At 43.4% G+C, this 26306-nt stretch overlaps 1 protein-coding gene across 1 annotated transcript in view; it reads right to left on the reverse strand.

Moving 5' to 3' along the window:
* LOC138266951 (dnaJ homolog subfamily C member 3-like) overlaps positions 1-26306 on the reverse strand; it is a 75104-nt gene that overhangs the window by 16295 nt on the left and 32503 nt on the right. The window contains exons 3-8 of the mRNA XM_069215751.1: positions 24300-24424; positions 22196-22270; positions 8056-8199; positions 3948-4129; positions 3291-3410; positions 1552-1657 (exon numbers count right to left, since the gene is read on the reverse strand). Of these exons, the coding sequence (XP_069071852.1) occupies positions 1552-1657; positions 3291-3410; positions 3948-4129; positions 8056-8199; positions 22196-22270; positions 24300-24424 (752 nt within the window). The remainder of the gene's footprint in view (positions 1-1551; positions 1658-3290; positions 3411-3947; positions 4130-8055; positions 8200-22195; positions 22271-24299; positions 24425-26306) is intronic.

Consider the following 26306-nt stretch of genomic DNA (forward strand, 5'->3'; position numbering starts at 1 on the left):
TCCTGGTGGACTGGAGCATCCACATTTCACTCTATTGGTGGTGGGGACGAAGAGCTAGGGCACTATTACACAAGGCATATAACAAAACAATGAAGGTGACACAGGCTGCCACAGTTTGAGACTGCCAGGTGTTAAATCACAAATAAAGTGCTTTTCTGAGATTTGTATTTGAACCATAAAGTCTTACTAAAGGTACATTGTACATTCTTACTTTCCTGCATGGGACTATTCTTGTATGTATTTCATTATGAACCGAATACTAAGGGCCTGGCTACTGCTATGTCAGGGGGGCCCACCCAGAGGACAGTTTGCTGTGGCTTGGCAGCAGCTTTGATACCTGCCACCAAGTTACAGCCAACAGTCCACTCGCAGAGAGGGAGAGCTGCCAAACAGCTTTCACTTCATGCAAGCGGAGATTTCCTCTGTTTCCCTGCCCACGGAGATGCAGGCAGGGAGACAGAAGAAACACCGCCCTCACAGAGAAGGAGAAGCTTTGGCAGCTTCCTCTCTGAGACAGCAATGCTGGCTCCCATAGGAGATGGGGTGACAGCAGGGACTGCGGGGGTGTCTCTCTCTCTCTCTCAGAGAAGGAGAAGCTTTGGCAGCTTCCTCTCTGTGACAGCAATGCTGGCTCCCATAGGAGATGGGGTGACAGCAGGGACTGCGGGGGTGTCTCTCTCTCTCTCTCTCTCTCTCTCTCTCTCTCTCTCTCTCTCTCTCTCTCTCTCTCTCTCAGAGAAGGAGAAGCTTTGGCAGCTTCCTCTCTGTGACAGCAATGCTGGCTCCCATAGGAGATGGGGTGACAGCAGGGACTGTGGGGGTGTCTCTCTCACTCACTCACTCACTTAAATATTCACGTATATTTCTATTTAGTACCCAGTGGCAGTAGCCACTGGGTAGTTATAGTTAGTTTTGCCTTTCCAATGAAATTAAAATTTTGGGGAGGGGGATTGAGTGGTTCCCCTCCCAGAGCCCATTTTGGGCACCAGAGTCCCCATCCCCAGGGACCAAAATGCAGTAAATGGGGAGGGGGCGTATAGCCCCCTCCACAAGCCTTTCTAGGCCCCAGGGACCTTTTTTTTTTTTTTTTTTTTTAACGGACAGGTGAGATTGACAGGTACATTCAGCTCCTGCTTCATAACAAACGTATCAACTTGTCTGTAGCTCCACTGGAAAGACACCCTCATCCAACCACTCACGTTTGAGAGTAAGAAGGACCTCAGCAAGGACAGTTTCATATTCTTGGGGTCATTTTTACTGAACTTCTTACAAGATCTAACCCTGTGTTGGATAATGGGAAATACCTGCAATTACAGCCTTTTCTTAGAGAAAGAGGTAGGTACTTTACGTAGGGCCTGAACTTGGTTCGGCACTGGCAAACACTGGTAGGAGTAGTTTTTCCACATACAGTAAGTGCCAGATACTTCAAGTAGAGCCTTACGTTGGGCAAGCAGTGGCAGATTACCTTCTTTACAATCTTTCATTATATACTCTGTGACACACAATGGTGAGCGGAGTTCAGAGTACAATACTTTATCTGTAAAGCCTTACCTTGGTCAGACAATGGCAGATCCTTTCCTTCGCTTTGGTGGCGTAGATGGCTACATTTGGTTCAGTTTTCACAACAGCGTTGTATTTTTCAATGGCTTCGTCGTATCTACACATAAAACAGCATTTAGTGATTAAAGACACAATTTACATTAAGTTTAGGTACCTAAGCAAACTGCACAGGCATGAAAAAGGAGATTGCTGTTGCCTTGCTATCCAACCGTCTGCTACAGCACGTGTACAGGATAACAACCATCACTTTAAGCACGCAGTGTGGGAAGATATGATTAGGACTGTAAACAGCCCTGGGGAAATTAGGTTCACATATGTGCATTTCATATTAACAGCTAAAGTGTAGAAAAAAGTGATGGTAGATGGAATGCTTGAACTAATCTCAGTCTCTGGGGGCTGCAACCCAGTAGATCGTCATTTTATAATGCCACCTCAGTTTGGATTCAGAGAAAGGCAAAGAAGCCTTGACTCTGCTCTAATGAGAACAGTCCAACTCGAACGGTTAGGCCAGGTGCCCCTGAACCCTAACACAAGCAACGCAGGAGAAGTTCTGCCCTAGTTAGGGCTCATAAGCCAGATATAGCTTGGTTCCAGTAACACTGTGTGCACGGTACCCACGTATGGGTATACTCATCCACTTAGGACAACACACTGAAGTATATATATATGTGAAGAATATATAGGTGTCTCTGGAACCAAGCAACATCTTGCTGATAATCCCTATTCAGTGCCAAAGCGTTCCAACACCCACGAAGGTCATCTAGCTCAGCTTCGGTTTAAAACAGTTGTTTAAATAGACCAAGGCAATGGTGACAATACAAGTTAGTGACATGAAAAGCCCATGCAGGCAACATGATCTTGCACTTATACCCAACTCTCCTATGCCAAACTCATTAAAAATCATACTTGAGAGGAAGGAACAAGATGAATGCGCAAACCTCATATGATACAGGGGGCAGGAAGATGTGCTCATGACCACTTCCTAGGGGAAAATATGCATCATTTCACAAAGTAGATTCCAAAGAACCCATGCGGAGGAGCCCACATAGGAATGTGTTCTAAATAAACCAGTCAGCAAAAAGCCTCCCAAGTGGCTGGGGTCTACTTGTCAGCAAATATTTTCCCCAAAATACTGTCACTTTTCTAACATTTAATGGAGCACATCTGCAAAAACAAATCACATCACACCATAAAGAGAAGAGCTTAAGAGCTACTAAAACAAGATACTAAGTGGTGAGAGTATCAACTGTGCTCAGATTTACTAAGACAGACCTACAGGGGTGAAGCTGGCTTGGACTAAGACATGCAGAGAGCAGGATCTTGTTCAACCTCCCCTCAGAAAGAAGTTCAAGTTATTTTCCGCAGTAAATGTCTCCAAACACAAGATTCGAAGTGGGAAGTTGGCAGCCTCAGGCTGCCTCCCTACCCTTCATCACAACTCCGAAGCAGCATGTAAGTCACATTCTGGCACACCACCTGCCACATCAGCAGTGGTCTTCACTATCCAAAGACATCTCGAGTTACAACTTGTCTTGTGCATTTGGATGATCACCAGTGTGTCACTGGAAGCTGTGTTTGAACTGCCATGTTGTGTGACATGCCTGTGTTTTGGAGTCATCTGTACACTGCTGAGTACATTACAGTGCTCTGCAAAGGTGAATGCGGTAAGGCCCTTCTGCCCCAGCCCTTTCTACGGTACAATGTAATCTTCCAGACACAGAAGTCCTCACCTCTGTTCCTTGATGAGCTCCTCCGCCGAGTCCAGCTGTTTGGAAAGCTTCTTCACTTGTTTGTAGTGAGTAAAACAGTCCTTGTCATCCTGGTCAAGCTTTAGGCACTCACGGACTTGACTGATTAATAAACAGATAAACATCAAGTACATTTTTTATAATTTCTTGACTCCACCTTCAAGATTAAGGCAGATATACATTCAATCCTTATAAACATTTTCTAGAGGCAATTCAAGTATCTAGTTTTATCTCCAGACTTATGTACATCAAGTCAATAGTTGGTGAGTTCAAATTGGGTGTGGGAGTACAAAGATACGTCTTAAAATTAAAATTAACCAGCAGTTAATTTAAACATGCTGCCTGTAAATGAGAAGCACATTCAGGCTCAAAACCTACCGACATAACAGCGCACGGACTAATAAAGGACGGTGTACAGAGTCATCTGGCATGAAAAGAAGCGACTGACTCAGGAGTAATTGCTAAGTAAATCAAAACTCCTCTCCTTCTAAATAGCAATGCCAAGACTGAAATGGAGATCATGACCAGTGACTAGAGCACACCTTATTCCAGGAAGACGTCTACATTCTGAAGCAGGCACAGCTAAGTGGGAATATGAAATAATGTAAACACTGGGCAGAGAGAACATAAACTGCTTACTTCAGGGACTCTTCGTGCTCGCCCATGTTGTAGTACAACTTGCTGAGTTTTAGGAATGCTGCCCTGTTGTCGTTGCGCAGTTTGGTGGTTGGTTTCAGATCCAGGATGGCCTTGGCATAGTCTCCAATTTGGAGAAAGCATTCGGAACGGAGTTCCCTCACATTTGGATTCCACGGAGAAAGCTGGCATGTAAAAAAAAAAAAAAAAAAAAGAGAAGGAGCTTGAAAAATGCAACTTAAGAGGTAGACCGGTGGTCTCAGCACGGCTCGCATGGCCTACAGATGTCCTTGCGGATGTGTACAGCTGCAATAGGAACTTTTACTAATAAAGAATAAGCAGACGCAGAGGTGCACGATACACAGGAGGTACTGCTTTATCATCTGTAGGTATTCACATCATCGAAAACATGAACACAGTTGAAATCACCCCAAAATTCAACTGGATAAATGCAGATGGAAATGTAAAAAACAGAGAAATACCATAAAAAAAGAGAAATACCATAATACTGAGATCCCTATATAAAACACAGTATTAAGCTGGAGGTACGGACCACTCGGAACTAGAGGCTAGGGGTTAAGGTAGAATAAGACTAACAGGAGGGGCAGAGGAGTGTTGGACAGATTCTAGCCCAGAGAGACAGGTCTATGTCCAGGGAGAGAGTGTAAAATGAGGGCATAAAGGTTGTGAAGAAAAGGGGGGAAAATTATAGGGATAGGCGCTAACAGAATATCACCAAAACATTTCTTTAACAATAGATAGTAAATACGGTGCTACCAAACGGAGGGTCCTCCCAGCACCTCCAGTGTTTCTCCAATAGGAAAAAACAAACAGATTCAAAAGGCCAGGGCACTCGTATGAAATAAGATAAGAGTCTGTGCAGTTAGGTACTTGGTCTTCGGAGAATCAATATATAATCCAAACAGAGTTAAAGTTCAGTGTCTTTTTCTTGTGCGAGGTTTTCATACATGTTCATCACATCAGAAAGATTCCATATGTGGTCATCACAACAACATCCAACAGCCAACACGTGTTTTGTCTCCGAAAAATTAATCTCATTGACTTCCTCAGGGCAAAGTATAAGTAAGGTGTTAACATGAATAAATGGCTTATCCTAATCAAGTAAAACTCTTCAAGATAATGTACGATCAATAGAGAAAGAGTAGTGGGAATCACGTGACAGGGGCAAAACACTATTATCCCTGAGTCTTCATGAGGGAGTACTCATAAGTAAGCACGTATGGATCCAAAATCTTTTACTGTACGATCTATAAACAAAACAGTTCTTTTGGGTAAATTCTTGTGTTGGGGGCGCTGTGTCTTGCTCCCCGATAATTACTTTGCCCTGAGTAAGTCAATGATGTCAATTTCTCGGAGACGAAGCACGTGTTGGCTGTTGTTGTGATGACCACATTTGGAATCTTTCTGATGTGATGAACATGTATGAAAACCTCGCACAAGAAAAAGACATTGAACTTTAACTCTGTTTGGATTATATATTGATTCTCCGAAGACCAAGAACCTAACTGCACAGACTCTTATCTTATTTCATACGAGTGCCCTGGCCTGTTGAATGAGGGCATAAAGGTATTACACTCTTGCACAAAAACAAGGAGAGACCGCGGCAGTCAGAGGTGAGGCAGGACTCGTAGCACGAAGGGCCTGATTCCAAGTTTGTCGGTCAGGTTACTCTGTCAGAAACGGGAGAGTTACCCCCTCTAGCATGTTACCATCTCCATGGGCTATTATCTGATCGGTGTACGGCGGACGGGATATGCGTCATGTTTGTGACGGAGTAACCCCTCAGCCAAACTCTAAAGTAGGGCCGAGTCTTTTGTTATCCCAGTGGTGCAATATTTATTTCATATATATTACATGTTACACTGTAGATCGCATCTAATGCAACTGCATTCTTGTGTTCTGCACAACAAGGGAAGTGCAGTCAATTCTTTCTTGATATAAAAACAAACCCACTGGTTATTTTTATTCCTGCTCTACACTTTCTTGTTGAAATTGTTTGGGCCACGACACAAGCAGCTTATGCCAACTTCTCAATCGTATCCAAAGCAGTTCCAAGCAGATTCAGCAGGTACTTTGGGCAGAGTCAGAGATGACCGACAGCCGGTAACTTTGTTTCAGTGGTCTCCGCCCTGCTTCAAGTCTTGTCTCAGTACAACTGGCTGATTACTGGCACCAATACCCTTCTCTCTACCCAGAATGAGACAAAGTGAAAACACGTTTTCAAAATGCATTTTTAGCAAAAGTCATTGTCTCTTTAAAGAACCAAACTGATGTACATGCTTTAAAAGCGAATAGTACAGCAGCCTTCAACCTGCTCTTCTACATGAAACTGTGCATTAATGATGTAAAATAATACACAATCCGTTCATGCTGTCAGTACATGCATAGCCAAAACTGAATGGCTGGCAGTCTCAATGGGTAAAATGTGCCAGGACTGGATGAAAAGAAAAGATATTACTCAAAAGGTACTGCAGGTATTGTGGGCTCAGGCATTCCTCTCATAATTCACATGAACATATAGCTCATACATAAACACGAGTCTGTGAACAATCCTATTTTCATATTTACAGTTCTGGTCAGGTTCATAGGGTACAATGAACTGAGAACTCTTGAACAGAACTGCCCTGAGTAATGAAAGTTTTAAATGCTGCCAAATTATGACTATCAGGCCACAATGTTATGCACACATGCGGATACACACAGAATGACTCTGTACTGATCTCCTCTGAAAGATCAAAACATCAAAGACTGGTCCAGTCTCTAACTTCAGAATTTGAAATCTTGTTTCATATTCTCATTTTGTGTGAACAAATTAATTGTTATACGTTTGTTTTGTCATCCTTTCGTTCTCTACTTTGTTTTGATGAAATAAATTGTATGCATTCTGTACTGCATTAGAGAGCCTGCACTGTACCATGAAAGCTGTTTCAGGTCTTACCTAGAGAGGAATTATTAGACCCTCATTTCCAAAACCACACAAAGTTTTGAGGAAATGTAGCTCACTGAAAAAAACAGTCATGCCCCTCATAGCAGTGGATGTTCAAGTATCCTCTGGACCTTGGCGACTGGCAATCCTGCAGGTAAGCCTAACAAATAGTTGGGAACTATAGAAAAAATTGCTTGCTGATCAGCAGAATGTCTGTTGGCATGTGGACAGTGCCACTACTGACACATGACTAGATACACGCGGTGGTACCTCTGAGTCTACCCAGTCCAAGAGTGCTGACTGCAGTCACAGGGATACTTTGTGACTGCAGTCACCTATTTGAGCCCTAAATACCCGGACCAACAATGAAATGACTGAACATTCCACACAATGCACCCCAAAGAAATAAGGTGACTGCAAGCTGCAAAAGTGGCAGAGAGATGGGCCAATCCTACAAGTCTGCGAGCCAGTGTTTAACATTCAAAAGGAGGGATACGAAAAAGGCCTGGATTTGGGAGTACTACAGCTAGCCCCAATATTACGTCAGGTGGAGAGGGGGAGTTACAGGTAGAAAGACGTAGAATGTGCTGCTGGTAAACCACCAAATAGATGGAGCTATGTGCAGAGGGTGTCAGATCAAGGCTGAAGAGCGGTGAGCACAGAAGATGGGTGATGCTATATATATATATATATATATATATATATATATATATATATATATATATATATATATATATATATATATATATATATATATATATATATATATATATAGAGAGAGAGAGAGAGAGAGAGAGAGAGCGATAGAGAGAGAGAGCGGGAGAAAGATGGATACAGGAAAAAACAGAGAAGGTGGAAAGCAGTTTTCGGAGAGCAGCAACACTTTACAAATGCTGTTTGTTGTGAGATGAACTACCGCCTCTCGCCTAAAGAGAATTTAGGGCTCTCTTTCTGCAAACAAAAAACACTGTAATTCCTCCAGATTGCGCAAAATTGATTAAAAAAGATGTATGATAATTTTAGAAAGCCTTAACATTTATGAAAGCTGAGATCTGCACCTCTCTAATATTATACAAAGCTCTAGATTTCATGCAAATTACCATTTTTAATTAAGAACAAATAATGCCCAGAGAAGCAAGAGTGAAAGGTCATGCAGTAAAATACCTCGACCACTCGCTCCAGGAAGGCAATTGTGCTGGTGTAATCCCTCCTGCTGTAGGCAGCCTGCGCCTCCTCCAAGTGCGTCTCGAGCTCCTGGATTCTGGCGAGTTGGTTCCGTGCCTCTTCATTATCCGGACTATTCTGGAGCTGTGGCGGAAGCAGAAAATAAAATGGAAGAGCGTCAGCATGGACTGATCCACAGAGCAGAGACATCTGCTCAACACCAATACAAAGCAGCAAGTGAAACCAGTCACAGATTTAGCCATCAGAGCGACCTGTTGCTGTACCGACAAAAGCTGCTGTCCAAGCTCATCGAGCTGTCAGCACAAACATCATGGAACCCCAGAAAAAGTTACATCACTCTTCTCAATCCCACAAGGGCAAATTTAAAGCAGTAACCCAATCTCGCCAGTTTTTACTTTTAAACACCACTGCAAAAAAAAAAAAAAAAGTAGCTATCCTCACTAGCACACCAAATTTCAAAGTCACTAACCTTAGATATGAATGTCACCGGTGGTTACTATATCTTCCAGTGGTTTCCCACCCTAAGATACCTCTCCTCATGAATATCCTCCAGGTTGCAGAATGGAACCAGAAAACGTTTTCCCAGCACTCTCTCCAGTACCGCCATGAGGTGCAATTGCGGGGTTTGTCTGTCCCAAGTGTGATGACATCAGGCTATATATGGCATCCACCGACACGACACACTAGTGTGAGTTCCTTGTATTTTTTCCAGTGTCTAATCAAGTTGTGTGGAGAGGAACTAAGAGAGCGTTGACAACAGTTAAAATCATAGCAGGTGACACATACTTCAGAGACTTCTAATCACTAACAGCCCTAACGCATCAGAGGGGACCGATTAGGGGGGAATCTGTGGGAAGATAAAACATCCACCAGAAGTCTCATTACCAAAGACAAGTATTTTTCTTCTGGTAGGCTCTAAGTTTTTGAATATGAATGAGTCCCAAACGAATACAATCTAGAAGCGGGACTGAATAGGGTTTGTTAACCAAAGAACGCATGTGCCACAGCCTGGCAAGAGCCCAACATTGTGTGGCAGAGCCGTGGTGAAATAATGTTCCACAAACATATACAAAGGTCGCTATGATGCTGCCTGGCAACTATGGGCCACCGAGGTTCCCCTGGAAAGTGCAGTAGGAGCTGCTGAGGCCCTAGCAGCAAGGGCATGAATGATAGACCAAGGGATCTTGCTTAGGGAAGGTGTAGCAGATCTTTATGCTGGCCTGACGTGAAATGAAAGCTTTAGTCACTGTCTTGCCTTTCTTAGGTTCTGAAAAGGCCTCAAACAGCTAATCGCCCACTCTATCTTCTCTCAAATGGTTAACGTAGTAAGATAGTGTGCGCCTGTGGTCCAGTCCATACCCTCTTACTAGGTGGGGTGAGAAGGGTGAAAGAATAACAGAAGAATAATGGAAGAATGATCGACTGGTGCATGTGGAAGGCAGACATGACCTTTGGTGACAAGGGGCATGAGAGTTGTACCACCTTGCATGGATAAAATATAGAAAGAGGTGGCCAGACATTTGTCGATCCTAGAGGCTACAACCAGAGGACGACGAAACTGGTAACGAGGACAGCTATTTCCAGAGTCATTTTTTATGTTTTTTTCTTCTTAAACATTCTTTTTTGGAATCACTTCCTGTTAGGGGACCTACCTAAAGAAAGGCATATGGACCACTCTGGTGCAGGTTTATAGTCTCTTGCCAAACAACTGGCCTCCTGTTCCACAATGGCATTTGGGTGTCTGAAAGAACCGTAGTCACAGTCACGATCATGATCCAAGGCACCAACACAGATGTCTTGTGCATCTGGTAGGGACATTTTCTTGCAACCTACTGGAAGTCATGTTCACAGATTAATTTAATTGGTAAAACAGAGAAGCGCTCCGGACATACATGGATGAGGTGTTCCTGATGTCCGGGGTGAAAAGAGCTGATAATGGAGTCCCGGTGGGAGCCAGGTGGCTTTGTCACTATCCCCAAACTGTTCGACATTTAACTTTGCCCTCTTGCCAGTTTCCTTTGAGCTTGTGAGGACAAGATGGTATCCTATGTGGATGTTACGCAAAAAGTTCTGGTATTTCAGAAGTCTGTCACAGATCCAGGTCTCCCTTCATGTCTGCTTTTGCCATCTAGCAACGAATGAAACAAATCATCTCCTAGATGAACATTTTATTGCTGGCACACGAAAACCCTTGGGCCTTTTTCTTATCAATGACAAATTTGTTGAGAGATGCCCCTTTCCCGGTTACTAAAGTGAAGAGGCTGGTAATTCTACTGCATTTAGATCTTAATCTCAAGTACTAGATCAATAGGTTTGTGTTCTCTTGTTTCCATTAGCTGATGTATATTACAAATATCTAACCGTTCGTTCCTCCTTGCCCGACAGCACTAATGGTTAACATCGAAAGTGTATCCAGACGATTCCAGTGAGGAGTGCGTGCCTACTCCACCCAAGTGCCCCAGCAGAGGGACAAGTAACCCCTGAACATTCTTCTTGTTAAGAATCACCATACTTTCCTGCGAGCTTTTAGAAGTCATCTATTCTGCTGATCTTGCAAACGTTAGCTCCCCCTGTCCTTGTGTGGGCGTGAAGTATAGTGGCCTATGTCACGCTTTATAAATACCTAAATGTCCCTCTGTAGCCAAACATTAGGTACCTTTTTATTAAGTGCGTATCATTGTATCCGAATACTGCTCCAAAGTATTCCTAAGGGTGAGGACAAACACCACATCCCTTGTGCTTAAGAGGCAGCCTTTGCGTGTGATACAGACTCCTACTTTGCACCTTACAGAGAAGATTTCTGTGAGCATCTCTTGCTGCCTCAGTAGCAAACCATCACTCATTGCCCATGTAGGATACCTTGCTTTACGTAGTGTTTAATACAGCACTTCTGCAGCTTCTAAACACCTGAAATAAACACAAATATACTGTATCCTTTTTGCTTGGGTGATTCATTCCAACTTTAAGTTCTTGGGGGAGCCAATAGCCACCAAGTACTTCTGCCATCTGCAGTACCTCATGGTAAGAAGCTTCTTATCCTGCTAAGAAGCAGTGTCAGCCGGTGGCTTAGCTGGATAGACGTATGGGTCAGCGTCACTGAGGCTGCATGTTATAATCATCCCATGGGCTCTCATGTGGTTGTGTGTGATAAGGTATATAATACTCATAGGGAGAACCAGGACAATTCCTCCCAAAGTCTGAAGTAGGGGAACCCTGAGGTCACTCGGGCTGGGGTCTATGTTGGCAGTAGTAGAGAGGGTGGGCATGGAGGTGGTGTAGAAGGCGGCAAAGGTGGAGGAGGTTAAGTATGAGGCTGAGGTTGCCGGGGCAGAGGAGGTGGTAGAGATGCACCCTTGACATGGTGCCCAGGCTCTTGGACAGCCACTTAGATGGTGGATTTACAGTCTCCTCAAAGTCAATTCACTCTTTGGAGGAACAGGCCCTTATGTCTGGTGAGCCGGTTTGGCCATAATTCGTCCAGTCCTAGGTTGTATGTATGTATGTATGTATGTATGTATATGTATAATAAAATGTCACTTACCCAGTGTACATCTTTTCATGGCATGTTCTGCTGCACATTCACATGCTGTGCATTAGTCCACCATCTAGTGTTGGGCTCGGAGTGTTACAATTTGTTTTTCTTCGAAGAAGTGTTTTTCGAGTCAAAGGATCAAGTGACTCCTCCTCTTCGGTTCCATTGAGCATGGGCATCGACTCCATTATTAGATTGTTTTTCCGCAGAGGGTAAAGGAAGGAGTGATAGAGAATATAGGTATAAAGTAAGAGATGTCCATGCAAATATAAACATATATACATATGTTTGTAACTTAAATGACTACAGGCTTCCAGGATGGAGGGAGACGAACAGATGTACACTGGGTAAGTGACATTTTCCGTTCAATGGCATGTGTAGCTGCAGATACACATGCTGTGCACAGACTACAAAGTAGTTTGTCCTCCCATAAATTAGCAGTGGTCATCCTGTAGGAGTTGAAGTTGATGTGGCTTGTTGTTGTGATAATACGTCTACACAGTAGTGTTTAGTGAATGTATGTGGTGTTGACCATGTAGCTGCTTCACATATTTCAGCTATTGGTATAGTCCCTAAAAAAAATATTGTTGCACCTTTATTTCGTGTAGAATGAGCTTTGGGAGCAACTAAAATCTGTCTTTTTGCTTTGATATAGCATGTTTGGATGCACCTTACAATCCATCATGCTAAACCTTGTTTTAATATAGGATTGCCTGTATGTTTTTTGGAAAGCTACAAATAGTTGTTTGGTCTTTCTAAATGGTTTAGTTCTGTCTATATAGTACATTAAAGCTCTTTTGATGTCTAATGTATGTAGAGCTCTTTCTGCCACAGAATCTGGCTGTGGGAAGAAGACTGGGAGTTCCACTGTTTGATTTATATGAAATGGTGATACAACGTTTGGTAGAAATTTTTGATTTGTTCTTAGTACAACTTTATGTTTATGTACTTGGAAGAAAGGTTCCTCAAGAGTAAAGGCCTGGATTTCACTTACTCTTCTTAAAGAAGTAATTGCCACTTTCCATTATAGAAATTGAATTTGACACCAGTGCTTAGGCTCAAATGGTGGTCCCATAAGTCTTGTAAGCAATATATTTAGATTCCATGAAGGAACCGGTGTTGTTCTGGGTGGAAAGATGCGTTTTAAGCCTTCCATGAAAGCTTTAATGACAGGAACGAACACTAAATAAAGAGCTATGTTGTATATTTTGTAAATATGCTGAAATTGCAGTAAGATGTATTTTTATTGAAGAAAATGCGCAATTAGATTTTTGTAAATTAAGTAAATAACATACAATATGTTGTACTGACGCTGTAAGAGGGTCTATATTTTTAGATTGATAGTAATATACAAATCATTTCCATTTGTTTGCGTAACAAGGTCTAGTAGTGGGTTTTCTTGCTTGCTTAATGACTTCCATACATTCTGACGGTAGTTCTAAATATCCAAACTCTATGACCTCAGGAGCCAAATCGCTAGATTGAGTGTCTTGGGATTTGGATGCCTGATCTGACCTCTGTTTTGTGTCAACAGATCTGGCCTGTTTGGGAGTTTTGAGTGTGGTACTACCGATAGATCTAATAATGTTGTGTACCACAGTTGACGTGCCTATGTTGGTGATATTAGTATCATGTTGAGTAAAGTTTGACAACTTGTTGACTAGAAACGGAAGGAGTGTGAGAGGGGGAAAAGTGTATGCAAATACCCTTACCAACTGATCCATAGAGCATTGCCCTTGGATAGGGGATGTGGGTGCCTGGATGCGAAGTTTTGGCATTTTGTGTTTTCGTCTGAGTATTGTTGAAGTACTTGAGGATGAAACTCCCATTTGTGACTTTGTTAGTGATTTCTGCTGAGGATGTCTGCTAACTGATTGTCTATCCCTGGAATGTATTGTGCCAATAGATGAATTTGGTTGTGGATTGCCCATTTCCAAATTTTCTGGGCTAGAAGGGACAGTTGGGATGAATGTATTCCTGTTTGTTGAGATAATACATGGTTGTCATGTTGTCTGTTTTGATAAGAACATTCTTCTGAGTGAGAAGAGGTTGAAAAGCCTTGAGTGCTAGAAAGACAGCTAATAAATCCAAGTGGTTTATATGTAGCTGTTTGTGTTTGACATGCCATTGCCCTTGAATGTTGTGATTGTTTAGGTGAGCTCCCCAACCAATAATTGATGCATCTGTTGTAATTACGGTCTGAGGCACAGGGTCACGAAATGACCGCCCCTTGTTTAGATTTGCAGAATTTCACCATTGAAGGCACATATATGTTTGGCGGTTTAGCAACACTATATCTTAAAGTTGACTGTGTGCCTGTAACCATTGTTGTGCAAGGCACTGTTGTAAGAGACACATATTTAATCTTGCGTGTGGAACAATCGCAATGCAGGATGCCATCATTCCTAAAATTTTCATGACAAATCTTACCGTGTATGGTTGATTTGGTTGTGTTTCTGGAATTAGATTTTGGAAAGCTTGTATCCTTTGTGTGTCTGGATACGCTAGAGCTTGTTGAGTATTTAGTATCACACCTAAATACAGTAGTAGTTGTGTTGGTTGAAGGTGTGATTTTTGGTAGTTCATTGAGAAACCTAGGGTCTGTAAGGTTTGTATTACATAACGTGTATGATTTTGGCATTGTGTACGACTGCTTGATTTTATTAGCCAATCGTCTAGATATGGAAAGACATGTATATGTTGTCTTCTTAGGTAGGCTGCCATTACTGCCAAGCACTTTGTGAATACCATTGGCACTGTTGTTATTTCAAAGTCTAACACTTTGAATTGGTAGTGTTTTCCCTGAATGACAAACCTGAGGTATTTTCTGGGTGCAGGATGGATGGGTATGTGAAATTACGCATCCTTGAGGTCTAAGGCTGTCAGGAAATCTTGTTTTTGTAGTAGTGGGATGACATCCTGTAAAGTTACCATGTGAAAATGTTCTGACAGGATGTAAAGATTGAGGGTCCTTAGGTATAATATTGGCCTGAGGGTGCCATCTTTTTGGGGAATTAGAAAGTATAGGGAATAAACTCCTCTTCCTATCTGGGATTGTGGAACCAATTCTATTGCTTGTTTGAGTAGTAGAGATTGGACCTCTTTTTGTAACAGAATTGTGTGTTCTGTGGATAGTTTGTGTAACCTTGGTGGAATATTTGGAGGAGTGTTTATCAATTCTAGGCAATAGCCATTGCGGATAATTGATAGCACCTAGTTTTCTATGGTAATATGTTGATAATTTGTGTGGAACTGCTGTAGTCTTCCCCCCACAGGAGAGGTGTGGAGTGGAAGGGAATGAGGGAAGTCACTATTTTGGGTGTTGTGCAGGCTGCTTAAAGGCCTGGAATGTTCCTCTATTTCTGGGGTTTTGTCCTCTATATGTGCCTCTAAAACTACCACGTTGGTATTATGGTTGGAAGGTTGGCTTTGTCTGAGAGGTTGATGCCTCTGAGGGCCGTTTTCTGAAACAACCTCAAAACTGAGGTTTACGAAATGACCCCCTATATGGTGCAGTGTAGAGTGCCCCCCATTGTTTTTGCTGTGTCAGAGTCCTTTCGTAATTTTTTAATAGCTGTGTGTACCTCTGGCCCAAAAAGATGTCTTTTGTTGAAAGGCATATTCAACACTGCCTGCTGTATTTCTGGCTTGAATCCAGAAGATTGGAGCCATGCATGCCTACGTATAGTGACTGCTCTGGTGACACTCCTAGCAGCGGTATCTGCTGCATCTAGGGCAGATCTTATCTGGTTGTTTGTAATGGCTTGCCCTTCCTCCACTACCTGTTGTGCCCTTTTCTGGTGTTCTCTGGGGAGATGCTGTATTCTATCCTGCATCTCGTCCCAATGGGCTCTGTCATAGCGAGCTAACAGTGCTTGCGAGTTGGCTATCCTCCACTGATTCGCTGCCTGGGACACAACTCTTTTCCCCGCAGCATCAAATTTCCTGCTCTCTTTATCAGGAGGGGGTGCGTCTCCTGAGGACTGACTATTTGTCCTTTTCCTGGCAGCGCTAACTACAACAGAGTCAGGTGGTACCTGATGTGTGATATAATGGGTCAGAAGGTGCAGGTTTGTATTTTCTCTCTATCCTAGGTGTTATGATGCGTCCTTCACCGGTTTTCTAAAGATCTGATCTGCATGTTTGACCATGTCTGGGAGCATCGGGAGGCATTGATACCTAGAATGTGTTGAGGATAGAGTGTTGAATAAAAAATCCTTTTCTAGTGGCTCTGTATGCATGGTAACACCATGATATGCTGCTGCCCTAGCTATGACTTGGTTATAGACAGTACCATCCTCAGGTGGTGATGGTTTAGAGGGGTAGCTGTCTGGATCATTACTTGGAATGGGATCGGGGTCATAAAAATCCCATGGATCAAACAGTGTCCTGTTGTGAGTCATCTGAATGAGTGGGTGACTGCATTGGTGTAGGGCTGGTGGGAGGAGAGGTAGGTAGGTGGGGAGAATGAGAAGGAGAAGATTGAGGAGGTGGTGGTTTCTCCTTCTGTTTTTGCACTTTAGCTGGAGGCTGCATAGTGTCCAATTCCTCCTGAAAAGCTAACTTTCTCTTCGTTTTTAAAAGGAGGTGCTGTAGGAATTCTCCATGTTTCTTTATGGATGTGGATCCTGGATTGCCTTTCATCCATATTTTCTAGAATTGGTTCTACCTCTAAGTCCTCTTGAGAGGTTTTGTGGCTTTATTTAAGTCTTTTCGAAAGTCCATGTTCCTCTGTGCATGTTGGTCTTTTGTCCATGATGAGGACGACGAAGGTTTCGGCTCTGAAACTGGCTTTCTTATTTTCGACTCCGAAAAGTGATGTCGACTGGAGTCGGAAACTGAGCTTTTTGTTGTCTCCGAGGTTTCCGGAGGATTGGCCTTTTTCGGTGCCGAGCTGGTAGGTCGGTCACCGGCAGTCTTTTATCGGGCCGAGCCATGGCCTTACGACAGTGGTGTACCCAAGGCCTTTTGTTTTTAATTTTCTGAGGTTGCAGGAGCAGACGTACTCACATATTGTCTGGCTGTGACTGGTCTGTCTTCCTCGGATTCCTGCTCGGACTCCGAATCTCAAACTGACACTGCTGTATGCATCAATTCTTCCTCTTCTATGTCGAGATGTTCCCTGCTCTTTGACGCCATTTCGAGCCTTCTTGCTTTTCAGTCCCTGAGAGTCTTTTTCGATCGGAAGGATCGACAGGCCTCGCAGTTTTCCTCTCGATAGTCTGGGGAAAGGTAGAGGTTGCAAACCAGATGCTGGTCTGTGTACGGGTACTTCACGTGGCACAGAGGACAGAATCAGAATGGAGTCTGATCCATGAGGCTTTCCGGTCGTTTGGCCCGAATAGGCCCGACTTGGGCATGCGTGCCCGAAGGGCGAACAAAGTTGTTTTCCCAACGGTACTGCTGTGTCGATGAAAGAATATTGACCCGAACTATACAATACCGACGAAAAGAGAATTTTACAAAGTTTTTCAAATAAAAATCTCTGAGCGAGAGGAAACACATCCGAACCAGACGGCGGAAAGAAAACAATCTAACAATGGAGTTGATGCCCATGCGCAATGGAACCGAAAAGGAGGAGTCACTCGATTGAGTGACTCGAAAAACACTTCTTCGAAGAAAAATAACTTGTAAGACTCCGAGCCCAACACTAGATGGTGGGCTAATGCACAGCATGTGTATCTGCAGCTACACATGCCATCGAACATATATATATATATATATCTACTGTTGTCTGGCATCTATCTCCTCTAGAAGGCGCTGGAGGATTAGTTGCTCCCCTAAGAAGTAGAGGCTGCTGCTCTGGATGATGGTTTTATGGGCACAGAGGATGGTCGCTGACCTGCCAGTTCTGATCCGGATTCGCCTCCAAGGTCTTCTACTCCGAGTTCGGCTTCAAGGGTGTCTTTGATGCTAGAGCCAATGAATCACCTGAAGTCGAAGGGTGTGGCTTACAGACAGGCTTCGACACCATGAGGGGTACATGTGTCAGAGAAGGCTAGTATTCTCGGTGCCAACCATGGCTTTGTGGCAGCATTGGACCAGAGGTTGCATGGCTGTCCTGTGGGCTCGATGCTCGAATCTTCCAAGGGCGATGCTCGGCTTCCAGATGGTGTCAAGACGTGGGAAGCAGAATAATAGTACTCACTGCAGCCTATTTTGTTGGTGGACGGTGCACAGGTGGAGGCTTGTGTGCTTCGCGTTGGAGTCCTCCATCTCCAACTCTTGAGTCTGTGCACCGGAAGCCTCTGGCTGCGGTTCCCCCCTCAGTCTCCTGTTCTCCAAACAGGTCCGCAGTATCCCGAGATCAGCGTTGAGGCTGAAGCAATGAGACTATCCCAACAATACCAGAGTGTTTTCTTGTTCCTGAATGCAAGGCTCACAGAACAGAAAGCCTCCTAGTGGTCCGGGCACAGGCAGGTTGCATCCCTGAGAAAGGCTTGTCCACTGGTACTTTGCTTGACACTTCAGACAGTATCTGAATGGAGACCTTTCCATTATGTGCACATTCTCTGGTGCCAAGGAATGGACAGGGCCCTGAAGAGTCTAGGCCCCATACAGGGTGTCGAAGTTGCTGAACCACGGGAACTGAAGCAAAGGTAACCAGACACTTTGAACTGTTTTTTTCTGTTTGACTAGTAAGAAAGGATCCCAGCGGGCCTGGCAAGGACACCAGTGGGGTTGAACCGGAGCTCGAAGGAACATCTAAACCACGTGACAGAGGAAAAAAGAAAATCTAAGAATGGAACCGATGACCATGTGCATTACCAGTAATGTGTGGAGACACTGTATCTCTTGACCCGAAGGACTTTTTCAAAGAAAACAAGTTGCACATGTCTGAACCCAAAACTAGATGGCAGGAGTATGCACAGCATTTGTATCTACAGGTAAACTAATTATTTTCTATTAATAGGAGGTGTTGAGGTTGAAATTGGTTATTGCCCTGTATGTTATGAACAGGTTTTGCATTTGATTGGCATTCCTAATCATCTGTGCACTCCTAATGCAGAGGTGGAAGCTCACCTTGGGCACTGTACCAGACTTCAATGATGCTCTCAAATGAGAGCCAAGCAAAGGAATCAAAAAGATTACTAGAACTTTCAACAAGAAATACTGACACCTACCCTGTCTAATCCTACAAAAATTCAAGGGCGGAATGGTAGCCCTTCTCCATGTTTGGCCCCAGGCTTCCGAACACATTGCTCTTCAGAAATAGACAATTACATGAAGGGAAATCTCCCATGCAAGCTCTTGTGGCGATATCGCTCTCTTGCTCGTGCTCTCTCTCTCTCACATATGCGGAGTGTCTCTCTTGTCCTTCATCTCCCTTGCCTCACCACTATGATGGCACAGACGACTTATAGTTTTCCCCTTGCAATGCAGGCAAAAGCTTTTCTGTTCAATTGCATGATAGAGTACTTTGTTTCCCCACTGCAACATCCCAAGGTATTCCTTTCCTGGTCCTCCACATAAGAATTCATCTCAGTGAGGCGCTATCTGCCACTACTGAAACTAAACCTGAAAATTATCAACAGAATTATTTGACCCAAAGCACAAAGACATGCTGGTCTCTAGCTGGTGAGAACACTGAACCAAGAACCTGCTCTATGATACCACTGCCAGTGGTCTGGAATATTGTCTTCTATCTTGCCATCCATGAAACCTGTAAATGGGCATGTCTCCTAATTTTTTTTTTTTTTAACAAGGATCAGAGGCCTAACACAGCGTCATGCCACGCAGTATTGTTACTGGAAGTAACAAAGGTTTTGCTAAGGGATTGTTGAATGAGTTTGTGGAATCGCATTTTCGTGGGATCCATTTTGGGCCTGCTAGGCGATGATACCCAATGACAACTGGGCATGTTTCTCTTGAACAACTACTGACCTACATGAACTATGGCTACTGATATTATATAGTTGTTCAGAACGCATCAGGTTGAAAGGCTTGCTATAAGAACAGCCTCCATTAAGTATCACGGCATGTTAGCTGATGCAATCTTTTTTTTTTAGAAATGTACCATCCTGTGTATGTGATGTTCTCAGTTCTGTAGAAAAATGTATCACGAAATATTAGACACGTAGGACATATTCTGTAATTTCCTTGTCTATGCTTTATTTTACTATATATGGTGTGTTATGAAAATTAATGTTAACACGTCTTGCAATGTTGAAGAAATGATCATACGTCCAAGTCAAGAACCAATGAAATGTACTTCCTTTTTTAGACTGTTCGGACTTGGTCTTCAAGGCTGTTCCGTTTCCGTGTGCATGTAATAAAATTACTTTATCTTAACATATGAACAGGCTGGTCCTTGGTTTCTGAGCTGAGCTGACTTTGCTTCTACAAGTTTTTAAAAAGAAATTATAACATTTCTACAGACATCACTCACACAGGATTCATACAAGGGACGATGGAGGACTGATTTGCCAAAAAGAATTATCCTTTACAACATAAATCTTTTTTTCTGAAAAATGCACATTTTCTGCAATTGATCATCCGTTCGTTGGCGGGCCAGGTTGGAGGTTTGGGGGATAAATTCTGGTTCATGAACTATTATTCAGCTCTTGTACATCCCAGCACACAAGTTGAGAATTGCCGTGGTAGCACCTGTAAGTGAATCAGTGGTATCAATATATTATGGGTTTTTAGCAAGAGTGTGTGCTGTCACCTCTGCTACTGGAGTACACATGCCTGAAAAGTTAAAGATTCTATACCCCTAAAGTAGGGAGCTGCGCTCAGCGCTTATGAAACAAGTGGATTACAATTATCTAGACCCAGACCTATTAGACTTCAGCTTCACAAAGCATGCACATAAAACAAACCAACTATTAACAACTTATTAACTATCTAAAAACTGTGCTGCAGTCTAAAAAGTGCTGCAGTCTTTTTGGGCACAATGCATGGAGGTAACAGTGCTGGACAGAATGTGTGCTGTGTATGCACACTGAGCTTAAGTGTGTCTGCTATGGAACATTACATGGAAGAGCTTGGATTCCAGGACTGCCTGATGAAGACATGAGCAGGAGAAGAATATCAGAGGCAGATTTCTGTATTGCTGCATTCCAGTGAGGTGGGTGGGACACACAGGAGGAAGGGACTCTCCCTTTACTCTTCAATAGGGTGTTCCTGTGTCAGTCATGGATCACAAGGACAGAGTCTGGACAAATCTAGGGAAGGAGATGGGGGCCTATGAGAATCACAAAGAGTAGGGCTGGGATCCCTGGATTAACCTTTTGAAACACCCATCACTGTATCTGACATCCAGGTGTTTACTCTAGTCACTCCCATGGGCTTTGTTGTGGGGCTATCAGCATCGGAGTATTTTCTAATAAGATAGTCTTCCACGCGGAAAGAAGAGAAAGACAAGGGTACACTTCAAAAGAAGCAGAACCCCAGCATAAAACGTCAAAGACTCAGCCCCTAAATCACATTTAGTGTCTCTAAATGGCCTATAAGAAAGGGAGGTTGAGACCTCAAGCAGTCAGACGGAGTGCGTGAGAGGGGAAGATCTGCAAATGTCTGCTTGTGACCACAGCTAGGGGCCAAACCCTGCTAGTCACCGTGCTGGGTGAGGGGACATCACCCAGGGAAGCAAAGACCACCTGCACTGGAATCTGGAGCACCAGCGCCTGCTTGCCAAGACCAGTGTGGCCCGTGGGGAAGGGCATTACTGTGTGCCCTTTGAGTTGCGAGTCGTGTTCACTAATTCCAATCCCATCCCCCGGGTCCTGGCGAGAGAGCCTTTGACTGCTCGTCCACTGCTTCCACTCAGGGTCAAGTGCAGAAGTGGTACTTGGCCCGGTTTCTCAGGTACCACAGTATGTCGAGCCCTGGGACTTCGGGAGTACTAGGCCTCAGCCACCACGGCTGGGCCCACAGCCCCTGCATGCACCGTGGCCTTCTGAAAGGGGCTCCAACAATGGCAGCTGTGGTATTTTGATCAAAGTGCTTCTTTTGTTGATACCTCTACTAAGATTTATTTTTCAAACTGAAACTTAAATATAATATCATGGGATTTAGGGAAGTATGACATTTAAAAATAAATAATAATTGGATGTGATATATTTTTTATGTTTTCGCATACTTTTTGTGGATTCATTCTCATATATGTTTTATAATACCAAGACCAAATATGTGGTATAGTTTGCTTTGGGTGCCAAGGGAAAACCTAGTTTTTAGTGCTGGTTTAGTCTGGATCCCCTCTGACACCAGGAAGACAGACACCCATGCATTTGTCACTAGCAAACTGGACTACGGCAACGCACTCTAAGCCAGCATTGCCAAGAAACTACAATCAAGACCACAAAGAACCCAGAATGCAGCAGCCAGACTCATCCTGCCTCTCAAGCTCATGCAGACGTCACCGAAGAAGTCCAGGAAGGACCTCAAGACCTGGCTCTTCAACTGAGCAGCACGCCCACGAACAGCGCCTTGAGACCCTATGGGTGATGAGCCACACTTTAAAAATCACTGACTGATTGATTCTGTGGCCCCTTACAAAGAATTAAATATATCCAAGCGTCACTGCAGTTAGATGAATTCCACTGGAAGTTATAAGATCATCAAGAACCCCAGACAATCACTTACCACAGCTTCAAAGTCGTCTTTAGCTTCCTGAGTGTCTCCCTGCTTCAAAAGAATGTTCCCCCGCTGGAGCCTGGCCTGAAACATACACGGGGAAAGGATCAGTTTGTACAGCATGACAGGATGTTTGCAGATTATACTAATTTAATCATACATCAGGTCCATTAATGTGATTGATCATACACCAGCCCCCAGGGTGCAAGATGTACATATGCATTGCTCTGTTGGCACTACATTTGTCAGAAAAAAACAGACATCTTGTAGTATGACTTGAGTTCCACCAATGTTTGCCTCTCAATCCCATATTTTCAGGTTCAATCTAGTTACAAACGCAGAGTTTGGTTGCTTGAAGGACAGAGTTTTAGTCATCATTCTTTTAGAATATTTTAGTAATACACTGCCTGGAGAGATTCACAGAGCCAGATTTGGCCTCTGCCTGTACTGAGTGTGAATAAGTCTAGGCCAGATAAGGAGAACAGGGGACACAGGGGGGAGACCACCTCATTAGACAGTGCATATAATTATTGTCTATGTGCCTGGGTAATAATGGAAAACCGATTGTCAGCTAACGGGGGGGGTGAATGTCATTTGGAACTTGCCGCTAGGCTGTGGAAAATGCAACAATCCAGTCCCATCTTTTGTTTAGAAGGCATATGTCACCTGGTACTACAGAGACACTGTACAGGGTAAAGATGTGTCTCTTTTGTGAAGGTTTGACCTGGACCGAAGCCCAGCTGGCACGCCAGTATGGGGCTGGATGGAGAGTGCAGCATTAGGTGTTTAGGTCTGGTGTTTTCAAGCAGAAAGAGCTGTAGAAAAGCCAAAGTGAGACCCTCTGAACAGCGACATTAACAGGTGGCTCCTATCAGGGGCTGGAGGAGATGCTTTGTAAAATGGTAAAAATGGGACTACCAACTCATTTTGGCACACCTAATATGGATCCTGCTGAGGCTCATTTCATACGCAACTCATGTGTTATGTATGGGCTTTACTGGATTACTCTTTGCTTGGTGGATTGTGCCATCTGGAGCCCACAATACAGCTCAGTCTTGGATACAAGGTCACAAGAACAGGTCAAATGACTTCCAAAGGCAAATGTTTAAGAAGAATACTACAGGTTTAAGGACTGAAGAGGCGATTACTGTCCCAACTCAAATCCTCACACTTGCAAGGATACCATACAGTTGTGTGCAGCTCCAAAAAAAGTTATCCTACCCATTTAACCTGATTGAATGGTTAAAAATGATGTCAGAGGCAACGCAGTTGCAGAGCACAAGCCCTCGCCCACCAAGCGGTGGCATGCTTTATCACTGACTAAAGAAGACTACATCATCTCATGGGCATGAGCAGCACATGCAAAACAGATTCTATCAAACTGTATAATCATGGTTGAAGATTTCAACTTTTTTCAGCTCTGATACAAAGGCTATTCAGCAGGCCGAAGTACCAACAACCTCCTTCGAAGATCCAAAATGTCTTCAGCAGTGGTCTCTTGCAAGCACTGAGATGAAAGCAGTTTTCCTCTTGAAACAATATGATATTATCTCAGTGGACTGCACTGGATTGCACCAACAGACTACATAAATTTTTTCTTTCTTGGTCATGCATGCATGCAAATACAACCTTTCACCTAAATCAAATGATGGCTAAGGCTTGGCCTGGTATTCTTACGGAACAATTTTGCAGTGCTAAAAACTACCTAAAGACCTGAAGCAAGGTTTCCTTAATGTCAAACAGTTGTCTTCTAATGCCTGCAGATCCAGCTACAGAAGCAGTCTTTACATCAGTTTAACCCGAGTACAAATGAGGGATCCTTTCATAGAATCTTTTGGTCCAAGTAAATGGGAGAAAAGGTCTAAAACGTTTAATTTATCATATGACGCTTGTGGCTTGACAAGGATCCAAGGCGCAGCAGTGAGTAAGTGCAAATATGAAGCTATTTGAAAAAAACGCCCATTTTAGTAGGCAAACAAACCAGTCTTTGTACCCATCTCCTCCCCCTCCCAAAGATTCTGTTTAACCCTTGATGTTGGGGTTTCTAGTCTGTCACTTTTAGGAATGCCCACAGATAGTCACAGTAACACATCCGGCAACATGAATCACTTACAGCCAAGAAGTCGGGTTTGAGCTCAATGGCTTTCGAGAGGTCAGGCAATGCAGCCTTGAACTTGCCCATGGCAAGGTAGACAGCCGCCCGCTTGTAATACGTCAGGTAGTTCTTGGAGTCTCCTTCTGCAAATATAAATAAACAAAAATACATTTTATAAAAGGGGATCCAAATGCTGCATTTTGTCCTCCTTATTATGCTCATTTGGTTGAGGATCAGCTGCAGAGCAAGTAGAGACTCAGGGTTTCAGTCTTAGTAAAATAAATCAAATGCCACCAAAATGAGCACAAAAATGTATCAGACCAATGTATACGAAGGTTATATAAAGAGTTCTTGATGAAATTACTATAGAAGACACCATTTATAACAGGCTGGCTGAAAAGGGCCCAGAGTTTAGGATCCAGGCCAAACTTTTAGGATAAATTAAATGTTACCTACGTATAATCCTAGTTCTGTACTGTAGAAATCTTCATTTAAATCATGCACACAAAATAGTCCCACCTGCATACAGGGATTCCAGAGTACTTCAAATCCATGCTGTAGGGTGTTCACATGGGGCAAATTGTTATCGGAATTTATGATTTTATTCTTAAGACAATACTGCAGCACAAGCCCTCCATACTGTGGTAAAGGCTAATCATAAAGTCAGACGTGAGAGGTTGAATACAGGAAAAACAAGTAGTCGGATAGGCAGATGTAAAAAAAAAGCTGAAAACATTGCTTCTTTAAGGAGCCAGCACCTTCCATATTAGTACATGCCTGGTACTGCTTTCTGACCAACAGCTTCCGTTCTTTTTGAAGAGTGTATGTTAATATACAACTGCCAGAAGATTCACAATATACAACCGAACATTAGATGCTGGGGAGTAGAGATGGTTGTTAACAACTTAAATAAAGATTCTTATGAGCATAGTAGGTCTTCATTGATACTCACTGTAGAATACATTAGCAAAGAACACTCAAGCTCTAGATGTAAACAGCAACTAAATAAAGACTGCTCAAAGAAAGACAAGAACGCAACAACCAGAGAGATTTTTTAGGGCAGTCTGTCCTATTATTGTATCCATCTTGGATTCTGAATCTAGACAATAGGTGGTAAAGGCATGAACAGATTTCCAGATAGTTGCTTTAAAAATGTGCAATAGAGGTTTCATAATTAAGTAATAGCGGTTTCTGCTTTTCACCCTGGTCAATGAGCTCTGTGTTTGCCAGGCAGTTTGTTTGGCTAGCTGGTAATAAAGAGAAAGGTACATGCCCAAATAAACTATTTGGATATGCTAGACCTGTAACCATAATTGACAAAAAGCAGGATAGATGTCTTTAAACCTTTTGTTCTGACAAGACAGAATTTGAGGAAACTTTTGGTATGCCCGGGCAGCGTAAAACCTCAACCAGATAGGATTATGGGAGAAAACTGGCAAAAAGATCAACTGATTTATGTGAAAATCCAAAACAATCTTTTTAAAGAAAGAAGAATGTATTCTCATAATCACTCTGCCGCAGTGGAGAACAGTTTAAGGCCGCAGAGGACAGAGCCGGCAGATCATTTACTCCAGGGCCATGTAATGGCCATCAGAATATCAGTTTTCTTTAGAGATACCACAATGCCACCTTATGATTTGTCTCAAACAGAAGAGCCATCAATTTAGGAAGAACTAAATTCAGTCAGTCAGTCAACTTGTAGAACGCAATTTGTCACCCAGGAGGGTATCCAGGTGCTGGCAGGGTACAGGGCCTCCGTCGACAAGCCAGGTTTTCGGCATCCTATGGAACTCCTGTAGAGTAGGAGAAGTCCTGAGGTGCACTGGGAGGCTGTTCTAGGCTCTGGCTGCAAGGTAGGTGAAGGAGCGCCCTCCTGCTCTGCTGTTTTGTATGTGGGGGAGTGAGGGTTATGGGCCAGCGCAAGGGAGGCAGAGCTGAGGTGTCTGGAGGGTTTGTGGAATCTCAGGAGGTGGTTGATGTAGGCGGGTCCGGAGTCATGCACGGCCTTGAATGCGCGGGTGAAAA

Source organism: Pleurodeles waltl, chromosome 12 (genome assembly GCF_031143425.1).
Source record: "Pleurodeles waltl isolate 20211129_DDA chromosome 12, aPleWal1.hap1.20221129, whole genome shotgun sequence".
Taxonomy (NCBI): Eukaryota; Metazoa; Chordata; class Amphibia; order Caudata; family Salamandridae; genus Pleurodeles; species Pleurodeles waltl.